The sequence below is a fragment of the Cnephaeus nilssonii genome (assembly GCF_951640355.1).
Source record: "Cnephaeus nilssonii genome assembly, chromosome: 17".
In the NCBI taxonomy this organism is placed as follows: domain Eukaryota; kingdom Metazoa; phylum Chordata; class Mammalia; order Chiroptera; family Vespertilionidae; genus Cnephaeus; species Cnephaeus nilssonii.
In genome coordinates, this window is record NC_137088.1 from 41,891,739 (window position 1) to 41,909,561 (window position 17,823).

Here is a 17,823-nt window from a genome sequence, read left to right on the forward strand (position 1 = left end):
AGTGCCACTGAGCTCCTCCCTCTGATTTGCTTTCACAGATCATCAACCTGTTTGTGGCCGTCATCATGGATAATTTTGATTATCTGACCCGGGACTGGTCTATTCTGGGACCTCACCATTTAGACGAATTCAAAAGAATATGGTCAGAATACGACCCCGAGGCCAAGTAGGTTGGGAAGGATGCCCTGGCTGTTTGTGGGGGCTGTTTCTGAAAAGGGGGCCGTGGTTTTGGGGAGGTGGGGTGGACTGAACGCTCAGCACTGCTGCCTGGACCTCACGCTCTGCTTTGTCTCAGGGGGAGGATCAAGCACCTGGACGTGGTCACCCTGCTCCGCCGCATCCAGCCGCCCCTGGGGTTCGGGAAGCTGTGCCCACACAGAGTAGCCTGTAAGGTGAGTGTCCCCTTGGGTGTCTGACGGCCTCTCTTGCAGAGACTCCCTGGTTCATTCAGAAACCACTCGGTGACCTTCCCTCACACCTGCTGTCAGGCGCCCAGGATGCGGAGACGGACGACCCATGGTTCCCACCCTTGAGGCGCTCCCAGAAATGTCGCTCCTGGGACACCCTGTCAGCCAGCGATAGGAATAGGAGGGGAATTGTGTCATTCGTCATTGGGTGAAGGCAGGGGACGGTGACCTTTGTGTCAGGCCCAGGAGGAGAGACGTGGGGGTTTGTCAGATGGAAGGAGCACAGAGAACCCCGACGCGGAGGCACATGGGGCGTCATTGGTGCGGCTGGGACAGAAGAGGAAGTGGTGGAGGGCACAGGCGCGTGTGGTGTGGCTGTGAGGAACCTTCCAGGCCAGGCAGAGTTCCAGGGAAGAAGCACGGGTGGACTTGCGTGCTAGAGGGAGAAGTAAATCAGGGCCAGGGACACCCGGGAGAGCTGTGGGGACTGTCTGGGTGTGAAGTGACCAGAACCAGAGTGAGGGCAGTGGGATGGGGGAGAGAGAGGAAGTGGCTGAGGGCTCCACTGAGGAAGTGGAGTGGAGAAGACCGAGTCCTGGGCGTTTCTAGCTTCTGTGCTGGTGGATGCGGCGCTGTGCCCCTGCACCGGCGCTCCTGTCCTGCGCACAGGCGGTGGCCGGGCGTGGGTGCGTCCAGACCTCCCGCTCCGTTTCTGTAGCTCTCACCTCTGACCCTGCTCTCTGGGAGCCCCGGCTGAGCTCAGTTTTCCCTCCCAAGAGCTCAGTGACTCACCTGGAGTCAGCTGTAGCAACAGAAAAGAAGTCCCTTTCTAAGAGAAATGCAGGGTTTGCCTGTGGAAACTCTGCCCTGTGGGAACCCAGCCAGCCTGCACTCCAGGGCTGCTGGGCCGGTTCTGGACAGACCCAGGGAGCAGAGTAGAGTCTGCTGTGTATTTCCAGCTTTCAGAGATTTTCTCAGCCGCACCCACTGTTCCCTGCCCTGAAGGACCAAACACGTGCAGAAACCACGTGGACTCCACAAGGGTCGCACCAGGGCAGGTCCTTAAAGGACACTCTGTGTCAGGAATAGTCATGTACCCCTGCTGTCGTTGTTGGAGGACCCGAGTCCCCTGCCCTGTGCCTGGCTCATTGGACCTGGTACCACATTTCACCCTCACAACAGCCTGAAGGATGTGCCCAGCATGGAGGCATGACCACAGGACACAGGGAGAGCTGGTTGTTCAGAAAGGGAGAAAAGTGCTGGAACAGTGAGATGGTTAAACAATCAAGGTTAAGCACAAAGACAGAGCACACCGAGGGCCAACATTTGTGTTTCGTGACTAAAAGCTTTGATCTTTGTCGTGTCAGAGCCCCAGCTGGTAGGGGCTCCTCAAATGGCTGGTGAGTTACATTTTTAGGGCGGACCGGAAAAGAGATGAGGGAGAAACAGAATCACTGCGGGAAAGGGCTGCGCTGTCATCATCCACATGCCGGTAAGAAGCTTCTCTTTCTGTTTGCAGAGACTAGTTGCCATGAACATGCCTCTCAACAGTGATGGGACAGTCATGTTTAATGCAACCCTGTTTGCTTTGGTTCGAACAGCTCTTAAAATCAAGACGGAAGGTGAGCGTCCCCTGGGAGCCGGTCAGGGGGTAGAACTGGGAGGAGATGCCACCTCCCACCTGTGTTCTCCCTTCTGGGCCTTTCCTTGTCGAGGGGAGGCCCTGGGAAGGACGTGGTGAGTGCAGTGAGAACCTTAGTGCTGGTGGGCACACTGTTCCCACCTCCCTCATCCCTTCTTTCCTTCCTTTATGCTTCTCTTTGTCCCTGAGGGTTTTGAGGTGACTCATACCACCGCTTACTAGAGAGCGGAAATAGGTGGGAGATCAGGGCAGCGTCAGCACCGTCACCCCTGAGCTCACTCCAACTGACCCTTACTACTCGTGTGACCTTCGTGAGGGGTTTTTCTGTTCTGAGCTGTAGGATGTTTCTCTGTGGGAAGGAAATGAGCACACCTACGTCAGGGGAAGTCCTGGGGATGAGGTGAGAGGATGCCTGCAGAAGCCGCTCTGCAGTGCTGGCACGTGGTGGGGAAACACTGTCACGACCCGCGTCCTCCCAGCTGAGACCAAAGCACACGGGTCTTCGGGGCCACGCTCAGCACTGATAGAATAAGCCTGGAGCGTGGCCACTGCAGGTGGCTCGGTGGCAGCTTCAGAGGTGGCATGGAAAGCAATTGCAGCAGGTTGAGGGGTGACCATGAGGTGGAGGAGCAGAGACTGTGAGGGAGGAGGGGGAAGAGGGGCCAGTGGTGGACACTGCAGCTGTTTTCCCGCGGCCCTGGGGATCAGGGTGACTCTATCCAGCAAAGCCAGTCCCCGCAAGCTAGCGGGCTCCTTGCAGTGGGCCTCCTGCACCTGGCCCCACCTGCATCAGCGAGGGATGCAGGAGGCGGGATGGCCTTCTGCGCTGACCTGTCTGTTGAGGAGACAAACATCAGCCCATCTGATGAGACCAAGATGATGCGGGTGCTACAGATGAGTCCGCACAATGGGAATTGAACGTCTTCTGTGGGTGGAATCTAGTCTGGGTGTTCAAGGATGGAGGCAGGATTCGGCACTCTAGGCTGGGAGCAGCAGGAAATGTATAGGTGTGGGCTTGGGAAGGTAGAACATGGATTCCAGAGTAAAACACGGTCCTTCCCACGGTGGAGTGACTGCAGCTGTTAGGAAGTGTGAATGGCCCTGACCGGGGAGCCTGCGGGGAGGAGCGCCCACCCGAGGGCCATGCTCCTACCAGGTCGGGCTGCGGGGAGAGCGCATGGTCCCAGCAGAGGGATTGCTGGCCAAGAAGCAAGGTTTGTTTTCTCCTCTTGCTCTTTGAATCCAGGGAACCTGGAACAAGCTAATGAAGAGCTCCGCGCTGTGATAAAGAAAATCTGGAAGAAAACCAGCATGAAGCTACTTGACCAAGTTGTCCCTCCAGCTGGTGGTCAGTGCATTCTCTTTCCTAAGTAGCTCTTGGCCAACACGTGGGTTTCAGGGTCGTGTCTGCCGCCAGCCCGGCTGCGGGTTGCTTTACGTGTCAGCCAGGTCACTGAGGCCAAGCGCCAAAGAAGGCCTCCGGCCCTCTGGTGTAATCACTTGGGGTCACATGAGCAACATTCCAAAGGAGAGGCCTCAGTGGGAGGGGAACCAGACAAGGTGGCTGGCGCCCGGCTTTTCTGCTTGTGGGGGAATTAATGTTGGAGAACAAGCCTGCTGCCTCAAAACAAAAAGCCTAGATTTTCGGGGTCCAAAATGAAATTTTTAAAGCTAGTTTCCATTTATCCTTTAACATATTGGTGAAAGCTCCTCACCAAAAATCTTTAGCTTTCAGAAAATGGTATTTTCAAAATGTTCTTGTCAAGACTGAGTTTACTACCATAACTAACAAAAAAATAAATGTCCCTATCATTAGAACTTAAGTAGGGACAGGACTAACAGGCATGCTTTTTTTCTTTCGTTATTTATCAAGAAATAACTGACTAAAGTTTTTTCATATATATATATATATATATATATATATATATATATATATATATATAATTTATACACTGTTTTTCCACTTTTGTTTGAGTGCACATGGACTTAGAAGTTGAGGTGGTGGTTTTTCGACTTTTATTTTCAAGTTTTAAAGGTGCAGGATCCGTTCAGGTCTGGACACTGACTCCAGAACCCCGGGCCAGGATGGTGGCCAATACCTCCCCCTCTGAGAAGGTGACAACCTCTGGCTCTTGGGGAGAGAGCATTGTGCTGGCCAGCTCTGGTCGTCAGCATGAAATGAGAAGCAGAATGAGATGTTGTCGCTGCACGGGACACCCATAGCTAGCATGGTCATGGCTCAAAGCCGGGGAAGATGGCCCACAAAGAAATGATAAAGGGGAAGCAAAAAGGCCTCCAAACCAAAAAGAACAAAACCCTCAAACTCTCCCCACCCCACCCCAGGAACTGATCCCGCACACATGTCCACGGGAGAACGGATACTGTTGTCCACAGAACTGATACTGCACATTTAAAACAGCTCTTCGGTTTCCTTCTTTTCTTTAGAGCTGCACACCCAAGTGCTCGCATGGCTGAGGTTAATCGCTTTATTAAAAATTGTCATAACAATGTGCTTGAGCTTTTTCTGCAGCCTCCATTCCTTTCAACTCTCAGTCTTTCAGAATATTCTGAAGCAATTCTGTTTTAGGGTGGTGGCATGGAATCAGAGTTATCTCTTGCCAATTGTATTCCCCTACAATGTTTCTTGAAATACAGATGCATGCTTCAGAATAACGGTCTGGGCTGGCTGAGTAAACCTTCCCTTGAAACACCACCTTCATTACAAACTAGTCTCACGCACACGTCAGGGCCCATCATGGCTAGATCCCCTCGGACAGCATCCTGTGAAGCTTCGTTTCTTTTCATTTGACCAGAAAAAAGTCCAGAATTTGGCTCACCATCTAAGCTCCCTTCCTTTGAAAAACCGACCAGCTTTTAGCTCTACTAGACACCTACTAAAAGCTACATATTCTTCCACATTCTTGGCCCAATGACGGCCTTGGCTTTTTCTCTGCATCTCTTTGAATGGAGTGGGTGTTCATCTATTTCAAAATGGCATCAAGTGGCACTGTGAAACCGAAAAGTAGGAAAGGGGGCTGCAGGAGGAGATGGGGTCCTCCGGAAGTCCCGTGTCGTGGCTTGTGTATGTGCTGGGATAATGTTGTCGGGCTGAGTCTCAGATAAGCGCTGCTGCCTCTGCAGAAGGTCGAAAGGCCTGGGTTTCTGGCTGCGGTGAGCAGACCCTGAGTGAGGTGCTGGGCAGTGTTCTAATTCTGTCTCTTTGTTTTTTAGTCTTTCCCATGCCAGTTGGCCAGTGGTTCCCACCTTTCCCTTGCCATGGCACACTTAGAAAGTGAGAATATTCGTTCAGCCCTCCAGGCCAGCAAGTGGGTAGCTCCCACGGCTGAGGGGCTCGGTGTCCCCTGTGCTGTAACCTCGCAGAGGGCAGCAGACTCAGCCAGGCCAGCTGTCCCTGTGCCGGGACTGGCCGATGTGGGGTGGTCAGAGAGACCCTTCCAGACCCAGTGACAGTAGGTGCCCATCTCAGGAGGAGTTGCTTACAAGTGTGATGTGAGGTGCCCAGGTTGTCATGAGCTTGATAATGAGGGGCCACTCAGGATGGAGCCCTGGAATGCCAGCTGAGGACTTTTCTGTGCAGGAGCCTGTGGCTGTGGGCACAGCCTGTCTGCTGTCTCCGTCATAGGCTGATGTCCCATTGCCCATCTCTGACCCTGGCTCATGTTCTCCCCTCCACTCTTGTCACGGATTTCATGGGTCCTCCCCTCCCAGAGGCTCTCCTCGCTTTGGGCCTTTGCTCCTTGACCTGGCTCCTTGGCCCCTTTGCCCTAAAGAGCACTCAGAGCCGGCTCCGCCCCTTTCTCTCCAGTCCTGAGCCCAGGCAGCCTCCCCGCATGCCTTCCTTCTCTTCCTGCCCTGCAATGGCAGGGGTGGGGAACATCCGGCCCCGGGCCATATAAGGCCCAGAAATCATTTGGTCTGGCCCTGCCAAGGCATTAGGGGTGAGTTAATTAAATGTTTGACCAAATATGGCAGGCTAATTTTTTTAAAAATATATTTTTATTGATTCTTTACAGAGAGGAAGGGAGAGGGATAGAGAGCTAGAAACATCGATGAGAGAGAAACATCGACCAGCTGCCTCCTGCGCACCCCCTACCGGGGATGTGCCCGCAACCAAGGCACATGCCCTTGACCGGAATCGAACCTGGGACCCTTGAGTCCGCAGACTGACGCTCTATCCACTGAGCCAAACCGGTTTCGGCGGCAGGCTAATTTTTAAGCTGATAATTCGTATGGCCTGCGAATGATGTTATAAATATCCAAATGGCCCTCGGCAGAAGAAAGGTTCCCCGCCATGTGCTATGGCTTTCACTCTCCTGTTTTTAAGAACTCTTCCTGGGCTCAGTCTGTTAGCTCAGCGTCTCAGTGGAGCAGACCACGTGGACCTTGCACCCTGCCCTGGGTGGCTGTGCTCTGCTCCATGTGGCCCCTCAGGGAGAAACACGTCAGCTCTGCACTGAGGACACTGTGGCCTGGCTCCAGGACAGGGGGAGCTCAGACCCCCCTGCAGGAGCCCCTGGGCCCCTCCAGGCTCGCACAGTCTGGCTGAAGGGAGGTGAGAGTAGGCCTGTGTGTGCTGAGGCATCCTGGTGTGGAAGGAGGAGATGGTCTTCTGTGGATAGAGTGGCATTTTCCTGCAAGCCACCAGAGAAGGGTTGGAAGTCTGGACTGAGAGGCCGCTGTGGTGCAGCAGGCGGAGAATCCCCCGGGTCCCCAGGGATCTCTAGGCAGTCAGCAGTCGGTCCCCCTCCTGATTGCAGCCCAGTAGCGAGAGAGACTTGTACTCTGGGAGAGGCCACCCCACAGAAGAAGGTGGCCCGTGTGGCAGGAGGTAGGCCATCCCTCAGGGCGGTGGTGCAGAGGAGGAGGAGAGCTGGCTTGGCGCTCGTGTCCCAACCTGACTGGCCTGGGGCAAGTCTTCAACCTTCTCAGCTGTCAGTGCGGGTGAGCAGATCCACCATCTCAGAGTTGTGGTTGAAGACGCCGGGCAACCCAAGCGGAGCTCCCTGACTCGGGGCCTGGCACCTGTAGATGCCCAATAGGAGGGGTGGCTGGAACTGGTGTCCAAACACCCCTGAGCAAAACAGAGGGCAGCTCAAGGGCAAAGGTTGAAGTGTCAACCCGCATGGTCTCTCTTCACCTCTCGCCTCCTTGCCCACGAGTGCATCATTGGACCAGCCCGAGACAGGTGAGGGACCATGGTTTCACATGCTGCACAAAGCCTGGGGTTCACTTTGGTGGCCCCTGCACCACTCCAGACTTGCCCAGCTTGGGTTTGGAAGGAATGCAACATGTTCTCAAAGTCAAACCACTCCAAGCATCTCCTCTCACAGGAACACTGAGTAGCTTTTGACAGGATGTTTGGAGAGGCAGCCCTGGAATGCCCAGCAGTGTCCAGACAGAGACACCTTCCACATGGGCGCTAAACGAACCCCACCCATGGTGCATTAGGGAACACAGTGGGCCTCAGTGTCCCCCAACTGTGTGCTGTAAAATCTATTGCAGGGGATCTCCCTGTTGGCCGGGTGCAAGATGATAGTGTTTCTCGTGGCTCAGTCATCCAGCCCCCAGAATGAGGGCCACCCAAGCAGGGGGCTGCGTACTTTACATGCCTCTTCTCCTGTGGTCCTCACAGATCCTCTAAGAGACATAGCCCCTTTTATGCATAGAGGTTGAGCTCCTTGCCCCAGATCACGTGAAACTCTTATAAGGGCATCCTGGCCAAAGGTTTAGCTGTGCTAAAGCCTGAGGGCTAGCAACCATTCCACCCCCAGCCTCTGCAAATCATGGTCAGCGGTCCGTGCCCACAGGGGGTGGGCTCCAGCTTCCCACCCAGGAACCCTGGGGGAGCAGGGCTTGTGGATATCCTTGGGCACATGCACACTGCCAAGGTGGTTTACCCGAGACAGCCAGAGCCTCTATTCTGCCTCATGCATCACCTGTAAAATGCTCAGCAGAGTTCCAGTTGTTTCTGAACAAAGCAGAAGTAAGTCAGCTCCACCATGAGGTTAGTTGGCGCTGTCACTTACAGCACCCCACCCCCCAAAAAAAGCCAAACACACTCACACACACACACACACACACACACACACACACACACCACAACTAGTTCTGAATTACAGACCAAGAAATGGCATATGCAGAGAGTCAAGGGGCACATGAAAATCTGGGTTTGCAGTCACTTGAATGAACCTTCCTCTTCTTCTGAGCTTGTCTGTCCCCTTTCTGAGGTCTCTGTCTTTATCTCCAGGCATCGGGATTTGAATGGTTAATTGCCCTTGGAGTTCATGGTAATTACACATGCAAATCCCTGTGCACAGGGGTGAAAATATGACCTAGGAAAGCCTTTTTTGTTTTGTAATTTTTATTTTAAGTAAATAACCAAGACAGCACTTGATAATGTTACTAATACGCTGCTCTACTAAACTTATGACAAATGTTATTTTCCGCAATTTTGAGTGTCAGTTTATCTAACTGACTCTAATTTTGAGCCTTAACTGCTTTGCCAAGCCCTGCTTTTCGCTAGAGCTAGTCTCCCTCCTGTGTTATAAGCCGAGAGCTCAGTGCCTCTGCGCTGTCCCCCGCCCCTCCCAGAAGCAAGTGTGTAGGCTCTTGGTGCAAATGTGCTGATTCGGGAGAGCTGTGTCTGGTCTCTCCGTTTAGATGATGAGGTAACCGTGGGGAAGTTCTATGCCACTTTCCTGATACAGGACTACTTTAGGAAATTCAAGAAACGGAAAGAACAAGGACTGGTGGGAAAGTACCCTGCGAAGAACACCACAATTGCCCTACAGGTGAATGGTTGTTTTGTTGTCTTACCTTTTCACTAACCACTTTACGAGCTTATTTGAAATATTAGAGAGCTGACAGTTCATGGTTGAGCAGTACCACAAGGATGTGTTTAAACTGAGATACTGCACACACCCTAAAATGTGGACTAGCCATTTCTGGGCCACCAGGTAAGTGCCTCCCTCTCCTTGCTTCCTCTGGCGACGGCTGCGGCCTGTGGCACAGGAACCCCAGGACAGCCCTGGGGGAGGGGAGCGAGCACTGCCCTTGCGCCTCTCTCCTCCAGGCTCCTCCCAAGGCAGTGCCCTCCCGGCAGGCACCCATCCGCCCCAAGCCCTGGGCTCCAGCCCTGGCTGCCCAGTAAACAGCTTTCCATCTGAACGCAAGTGCTTTGTTTTGTTTCTGTTTGTTTCTTACCCCACTGCTTGTTGGTTTTTGGTCCATTTCAGTAACATCCATCACCTCCTGGTATGTGTGTGTATGCGTGCGCGTGTGCATATGCATCTGTGCGTGTGTGTACATGTGTGTGTACGCCTGCGGTGTGTCTGTCTCTCTGTGTTGTCTCTTGATGGCCGTGAGGCTTGCTGTGCAAATGCTGCTCTCTCCCACCTGGCCAGCCTCTGGTCCCTACCCCTAAGCCAGCCTGGCCCCGCCCCAGGCTCCTAGAGTGTGGAGGTGGCTTTCAGGAACCTCTGGTTCCAGTCGGGGTGCGAGGATATGGAGTCCTAGGTGAGCCCAGAGCTCTGGGATGGGAAGCAGGAGTGCAGGCGAAGGGAGTCCCAGTGGAGACCTGCACACGGGGGCCAGGAAGGGGACTTGGTGAGTGCTGGTGGTGAAGAATGCAGGGTGAAGAGGGGAAGAGAAAAAGATGCTAAGAACCGGAAAAAGGGAACTAGAGAGGTTGGCGAGTTGTCAGAAACAACTGTTTAAATTAATCGAAAGCCCTGTCATCTCTGCTACCCACAGTGCTTTGAGTCTGTCACGAATAGGATAAAGGATTTTCCCTTTTTAGTTTAATCTAAAATTGCTTTTCTGTCCCTCTTATCACCACGTCTTAAATTGGGCCTAACAGTTGTTGGTAAGGGTCAAGGTGAAATAATCCTGCACTTTTTTCTTTCTGGGGAAAAATGCCCAGTATTGACTGTTTTGTGTTCAAAGTGATGGTCAGGACTGAAGCAAAGGCTTGTGTGTGATCTCTCTGAGCGAGGGAATATGAACATGAATGATGATGAAAGAGTGAGTGAAGGAATGTGGGGTGCATACACATATGTTGGGTTAGTAGGTGACCTTGTGTGACCGTGACCTGCTGTTTCATGATAAAAACCTCTGCTCTACCCAGACAGCTACAAGGTTGGGGGCGGCAGGGGGTGGGGGGATTAGCTGAATCCAACTGCAGGCTTCTGATCTTCCTCTCTCTGATCACATCTCCTAAAGGTAGCTCAGTGGACCACAGGCTTAGGCAGGTGGCTCATTGCTGTGTCAGGTTGTAGACTTTGTGAGCAAAGCGCTTTCACCTCTGGCTGATCCAGTTTGCAAAGGCGGCAGCCCTTTGATCACAGTTCGTAAGGAGCCTTAGACGAAGCAAACTGAAAAGTGTCCATTTGGACAGGCCTTGGGCCCACACGTTCTTGAGGGCAATGTGGCCAAGTTGGATGCAAAGAGACGGGGTGGCGAACGTGTTTCTGATGGCTCTTCCTGAAAGGAGCCTTGGGCCTGGAGGGCGAGGCCGGCCAGCTGTCAGAGTGCCAGGGTGCCCTCTGCTCGTGGGACCTGCTCGCTGTTCTCAGGGTCTATCTAGTTGGTGGGGTCGGTGAAATCTGATGACTTTTCTGGAGGGGGAAATGTACTCTTTCATGAACAGCGGTGTCGTAATTTACATTAATCAGGTTAGCTCTGTGTTGTGAGGCCCTTCTATTTTCTGTGGAAGGCGTGGGTGGTGACCACCTCGATACAGAGTTATGCATTTGAATCCCCAAAACTTCCCAATTAGATGGCTTCACTGCTTGCTCTGGTGACTGGATATAGTCTTTTGATACTTTAAAACCTGAAAAGAACACATAGCTGAGCAATTTTCACATTTCACGAATGGGCTCCACTGAGTCTTCAAGTTGAAGGTTCAAATGATGTTAAAGCTGCCTTTTTAACATCATGGGTTAAAAGACTCTATTGCATTGTACTACAGTAATGCTGAGGTGTGTGTTTTTCCCCCTCCTAAACATTTATCATCTTGTGATGTATGGAGTTTCATTTCCTTGGTGAAATGCAAATATTTCCAGTTAGGTGGTAATATCAACACATGTCCCCTGGTTCCGGTGGGAGCTGGTGTTGAGTGCACAGCCTAGAAAATTAAGTTGTGTTCATAACCTCGACAGATAAATTCTGAAAATGCGTTTGGTTCTGAAGCAAACATTAAAAGTGGAAAATTTTTGTCTCCTTGGAGGACAATCCTAATTACATTTTTGGCTTCCTCTGCTCTAAAAATGGCTTTCGATGTGATTTGTCACTGTATGTTAATCAGCACGAGGAGGCCCTTCCTTCCAGCATGACGAAGGGTGTGTGATGGTGCAGCAGATAGGGAAACGCGGTCCCGTGGCGACGGGAGAACCGCACCAACAGTGTCACTAGGACGAACACACAGGCCCCCCAGGAAGCATCGGAAGGGGGCACGGCATGTTGAGAGGTGGGTTGGGTTGCCTCTCCCTGTGCCAGGGTGCCGCCCAGCTGACCGATGGCTAGTGGCAGTGGAGTGTGGGCATAGGCATGTGCGTGCTTGTGCTGCGTCGAGTGCCGTCTGTCTGAATAGCCTCAGAACTGGTCCGTGTTCTGGGCCCCCTCCCCCATGGGACGGTTTTCAAGGACACACAGAGGCACCATGGTTTCCAGCCCCGCGGGCTCCATCTGGGCTCCCCGCGTTCAGACCAACGGCAGTGTCCCCTTCTTCACGAGGAGGAATGGCTTGAGGAGCTCCTGCGCCCATGTGTGGGCAGGAGCTCAGCACCCGGTGTCCTCTGGCCTCTGTGGTCTGAGTGAGTGTGCAGTTTCCATCTGTCCATCCATCATCATCACTAAAGCCAGCCTTCTCTCCAGCACCTCTCCAGAGGGAACCGGAGAGAAGCCGCCTCAGGCCTTTTGTGTTCTCACGCATCCCCTCCATGCCATGTTCACTTTAGTTTGACTCAGCATTTGCTCTTCATCCATTGTTGCTGCATCCGAGGGCCCTGCACGTTTCCACCAGGAGCGAGTACACAAAGGAGCAGAGCTCTGCGGCCGTGAACAGTGCGGCCCCGCCCAGCAACTAGTAGCGCCCCGTCAGACCTTCCCGACGAGGGTCCTGGACACAGATTTGTCCAGTATCTTGTGGAAAAAGGAAAAAAAAAGACCCCAAAGTGGGAAAAGTTTTGTTCATTTCCTTCTTTCAACATTCAAGCATCCCCTTTATGCAAAAGACGCTCTAGTGCAATCTGAGGAGCCACGGTCCCTGGCTCATTGTAATGACAGGAGGACTTTAGGGGGATAGTCTTTTCTTTGTTTTTAACCCGTTGGGCTTGAGGAAGAGGCCAGTATTTCCAGCTGGCAAAGAGTCCGCTGCTCAGGTTTTAGAATGGTAAAGTCTGTACCCCAAGCCAACAGATGGTGACGTAGGTGGCCAAGTGGAAAGGTGGGTGGTACAAAAGAGGCAATGCCACTTCTCCCCTGATGTGCCTGATCCGGCTCCTGCGGGAGGCTCGGCGCATCAGCACAGAGGAAGTGGGATGTTCAGCAGACACGTAGTCTGTGGAGTACAGGCTCCTGTTTCTAAGTCACCATCGTCTAAAGAGTAGCAAGCTTTTTTGTTGTTTTTTAAAAGCATGATTCCACCCAAAGCCTTAAGGCTTTTCTTTTCCTTTCTTTTTTAATCTGCAAGGAGAACAGGTGCTAACAGATGGGATTTCACTGGCTGATTCATTTGTTTCAGATGCTTGAACGGATGCTTTAGAGTTTTCTGCCTGAGCTACAGCACCAAGCTCGTTAGTCGGAAGGCGTTGGTGGCTGAGGCCTTGAAAGGGAAAAGTCTCAAGTGGGCTTGTTTCTACTGAAACCGCATTTCAGGAGAAATGCAGGAAAAAGCAAATCCAAGGCCCCGGGGAGGCCCCTTCCAAGCAAGCCGTCCTGCAGAAGGCGGAAGCAGGGCCGCGGCCATCTGCGGAGCCGTGGCCTCCTGTCGCGGACGCTGCTCACGGTGGCTCTTTTTCGTGAAAGGGAACGTGCGAGGCTTAACCGGTTTCCCTTCCAAACAGAGACTCAGAGAAAGGGAAAGAGGGAGAGAGCAAAGGAGGGGGTCAGCCGCCCCACAGAGAAATGAAATGAACACAACTTCCTGATGCTGGCCAGTAAAAAAAAAAAAAAAAATTTTCAAATAATAAAAAGATTAAGCAGACCTGCCTAAGGTGGGCAGCTGACTCCGTTCCAAAGTCCTGCGTCCCTAGTTTGCCCGGACTCCCAAAGACTGGCAGGCCTGGGCGCTGAGCTGGCAGAGTTCCTTTTGTATGGCGGTCAGGCCTGACCTGACCGTCGGCTGCACTCTCTGCAGTGACCCGGGCAGGACAGGAAGCGCAGACACACCCATTTAAACTAACACACACACCCGCATGCCCAGACCAACCCAGGCAGCACCTCAGGTTCCATCTTAATGTGTCCACGGGGAGCACCACCACACCCCAACCTCATCCGACATTGTCCGTCTGTAGTCCGTGCTCAAAGCCAGTCCGGGGATGCCTCTTTGGAAGCGGTGCGGTCTAGTTTCGAGGACACTGGGAGTCAGGGAACCTGGGCTCTGGTCCCAGCTCCAGCATTTGGTGGCTGCGTGACCTTGGGCAAGACACTTAACCTCTCTGTGCCTCAGTTTCCCCATCTGTAAAATGGGGATAACAATGTCGACCTACCTCACAGGGCTGTTGTGAGGAATAGCTAAGTGATTGTAAAGCACTTTGAACGTATAACTGCTTATTATTAAGATTACAACAATAATAATATCCTATGCCTGTTTGCTACCAGAACTTTAAGACATTTGTTTTTTCTTTTATCTCTTTTCTGTTCTGTACTGTAGTGATCCGTCGAGAAAGTGAGTTCTCCCCTTCTTAAGCTATCTGAAAAGGCATAAACATGTAAATAGAGGTAACTCTACAGACTGGGTTTTCACATCTTGTGAACAGGAGATTTTTGTCCCAAAAGTTGCTTCGTGAGGGTCTCCCCTCTGAAATTCTCAGCCAGTGCCAAGCCCTGGTGGAGGAGTCTGTACATCTATGCTGAGCCTACGATGCCCAAAGGAGCCAGTTTGAGTTTTAAAGTCAATGTTCAAAAGTCACTTTAGTGCAGAAACTTGCCGTTTCTGAAGTGAATAGAGAAAAGGAGCGTCCTCAGCCCCTTTTGCAGCCTGGTCTCTGCCGACGTCGCGGCTGCATGTGCGGGCGTGGAGGGTGAGGTGGAGAATGTGGGGGAGCCCTGTTCCCGGCTGTGCTCATCCAAGACCAGGCACGGCGGGGAGCCACTTTGCCGGTGGAAGGGGAAGCCCTGCAGGCCCACCCAGGCAGGACTGACAGGCTCCCGCCCAGCCGTGAGTCCTGTCCGGGAACATCGTGTGTGCTGTGACCTTTGCCCTTTGGCCCCAGTGGCTCATGATACCAAGTGGTCTGACCTGCCTGGACTTAAGTGGACTCCCTGGCCTCAGTATGGAAATGGGCTCAGCCCCAGTTCTGCTCCCTCATGGGCAGACGGTAGAGTCTAAGAGCTCGCAGTGGGTTTCACCCATTCTCTCACAGGAGACCAGGTTTGATTTCTTCGCAATCACCGTGGTTGGTGATACGGGGGTAGGGTTGAAAGCTGGCCTACCAAAAGTCTGGATGGCTGGACTCTTGCGAGGATGCTGAGTCTGTACCTGCTAGTTAATATCTAAGGCCCCCAGCCCCTCCGCAGACCCTTCTGTGATCCAGCAACTACAGGACTAAGCCTGGCTTTGCAGGGGCCTCCGGGACCCTGCTGTGGTCTGAAGTCCCATTTCTGCTCGGATGGGGCAGTACCTACAATGCCCCAGTTATTGAGAATGTGGTATATCGTCCCTGAAAGGGAGGCTGGTCAGCCTGTGGGCACAGACGAGGAGCTAGCTCACCCCTGACAAATGATCCCTCTTTGTCTCTGACCCACCTGATGTCAAGTTTATTCCACACTAAAGGCCAGACAGGATGCCCTTGCCCCACTGTCTGTGTCGCCCGGTCTCAAAGGGCCCGTGGGACCAGCTGTCTGCTAGACCTGAGTCTCCATGGGCCAAAGCTGCAGCAGAATAGCCCCAAGCAATTCACATGGCAGGTGTTTCCACATGCCTTTCTCCACAGTCCTTCCAAATAGATAAAAACTGCAAAGTGGTGACTTTCGAGAACGTTCCAAAGGAGACAGGCGACTCTTGCCCACTGTGGGCCTGGTTGTGTTTGCTGAGTGATGGCACTGGCTGTGGTTGGTAGCCAAGGCCAGTTGGTGAGAGACAGGCAGAAATCGTGGGGGGCACCTCTGGCCCAACCCTGAAGCTTGGTTTACAGTCAGACTGTACACACCTCTCTCTGTGCTCCTAGAATCCAGGCAGAAGATATAGCTTTAAATGTAGAACAGTTGTAGGAGACCGCTCACGTTTATTATCCTAGACTCTTCATGACTCACTCAGCAAACTTGGTACCCAACACCACAAACCATGGTGCTACACTCTAAAACTCCTGGCTGGAAGGCACGGCACAGGCCAGTATCCATCACGGGAAACAGAAAAAGATGGGGCATCGGGCTCTTAAAAAGCTGACACTATGGTGTGACCCCGTTAAAAACTACATCCACAGGATTACTGGGTCCTGGATTCTATACTCTTTCAGAAAAGCATCCCCACTCTGGGAATAATAATTATTCTTTTCAAAAGTCTTTAAGAAGATAAAATTACTGAAAAGGAGTTAAGGCAATGTTACATTATGTAATAGCAAAAGGTCTTAATTTTTGTAGCATGTTACTGAATAATAACCACCTAGGACCCTTCATGAGCCAAAGTGTGACACAATTCAGTTATCCATGGGATGGAGCTTGCTGCCACTTACTAATGGTCCCAAGGTTGGGTGGGCACCTGTGTTCTCCTTGGCACCCAGTGGACGTGAGAGAAATGGCTGTCTGGGGTGATAGATGGGCACGTCATTCGAAGGCACAGTGAGAGCAATCTAATACGAGGTGTCAAGGCCAGCTCCGAGAAGGACATTTCTCCCCACAGTGGGAAGAGTGGAGCAAGGTCAGTGAAATAATGGCAGCGCTAGGTGGGTGAAGAGTCTGGCACCGGAGGAAAAGGTGGTGGTACCTGTCTGAGGACGGGTTAGCAGCAGTTCTCCAACGCTCTGGTCTCAGGACCCATTTTTGCTCTTAAAAATTAATGAGGGCCCTTGTGTATCAATACTTACTGCTTTAGAGATTTAAAGGGAGAAGTTTTAAAAACAGAGTTATGTAAGCACAGAGATGCCAGGGTGAGGACAGCATCACAGGCCACGCAGCCTTGGAGAACCCCCCTGTGTGCCCTGGGGAGAATGGCAGTGTGCAGGCGGAGGGCATCCTGCTTCATTATGCAGGCTGCAGGGACCTCGGGGACCCCTGGCGCTGTCCTGGGAGAGCCCCAGGGTCCCTGGAGCACACTTTGAGAACTGCTGCCCTAGGGAAATGATCCCAAGTCCCCCTAAAGGAAAAGGGTGCTGGAGACCTTTTATGATCCTCCTGGTTAAACAGCCTCTGTGTATACCACTGTCCCTACCTTGAATCCTCCGCTTCCTCCCAGGCCCTCCTCAGTCCCAACCCAGTCACCCCGACCCAGAGCTGCCTGTACCCGCAGTGTCCAGCTGTGTTCACACTGAGGGTTGTACGTGACGGCCCGTCTCCCTGCCCGTGTTGATCTGGAGGGATGATGGTTTGAATGAGTGCATGATAGCCAGTGTTTTTCACAATCTCGGCTCCTCAGAGCACAGCTGAGGCAAGGCTGTGTGCGGAGCCTAAGATCAGTTTTTGTGACACCTTGTGATCGTTTGTCACTTCCGTGTTAACTTAGTGACACGGAGCTCTGCTAAGTTAGTGGAATGAGGTTGACCTGGGTTGAGAGGCACCCACAGTCATGTAGGGAAATGGTCATGAATGAGCGTTCGATTGAGACCTGACCCCAGCACTCTGCCATGGACCCAGTGACTTTGTCTTGGTGGTGGAAGGTGGGCCAGCAGGTGTCATGGGAGCCTCACTGAGCCTTTGCTATTTGGGGCAGGTCACTTAACCAGATAGGAACAAACTGGCCCGCCCTCCCTCCCTCCCAGGATGTAGCCGGATAAAGGGTGGGAACCCCATGGATAGCGTACAAGGTGACGTCACAGCTGGCTTTTCAGTGAGGGTTGGACTCACCGTGGCTGACTCATGAAGCGTCATGCTTATGATTCTAATCCTTTCTAGAACTCGAGGAGTGTTCATAATGGACACACCATCACATTTTCCCTGGAGGAAAGCGATGACAGAAGAAGGGGTGTGCATGCGGAGGAGGCGGGGGGCAGCCTGTAGATGAGCAGGTTTATCTGTAAGAAGTTAATCGCCAGTTCCTTCTTTGAAGGGAGCTCGTCTAAAATCGTCCGGCTGGTTGGGTAGGGGCTGAGTCCTGCTGAAGGGTTAACTAGAACCCGCTGAGCAGGGGCAGCCGCCGGGTGAAACTGCCTGTGATGGACAGCAGGCCCGCCGGGCGTGGGCTTTGGGCTGGAGTCTGAAAGCCTGGCACGCACTCCTGAAGATGAATGGCCTGGCCCTGGGCCGACTGGGGACTGGCATCTCTTTCCTCCACTGCTGCAGTGTAGGTTCAGAGGGGGTTGGGCGTGCCTGCCGTAGTCCTGGGAGCTGGCAGGTGACCGTGTCTGATGGCGCTAGCTTAGGGAGACAGGCCGAGAACGT

The 17,823-nt window shown here is 52.7% G+C and overlaps 1 protein-coding gene across 7 annotated transcripts in view; it reads left to right on the forward strand.

Annotated features, from left to right (window-relative positions):
* The window catches only part of CACNA1D (calcium voltage-gated channel subunit alpha1 D), a 298,642-nt gene that overhangs the window by 260,429 nt on the left and 20,390 nt on the right, over nt 1–17,823 (forward strand). For all 7 annotated transcript variants that reach the window (XM_079794704.1, XM_079794707.1, XM_079794705.1 and 4 more), the window contains 5 exons: nt 39–166; nt 296–392; nt 1,927–2,029; nt 3,296–3,397; nt 8,731–8,861. In XM_079794704.1, the coding sequence (XP_079650830.1) occupies nt 39–166; nt 296–392; nt 1,927–2,029; nt 3,296–3,397; nt 8,731–8,861 (561 nt within the window). The remainder of the gene's footprint in view (nt 1–38; nt 167–295; nt 393–1,926; nt 2,030–3,295; nt 3,398–8,730; nt 8,862–17,823) is intronic.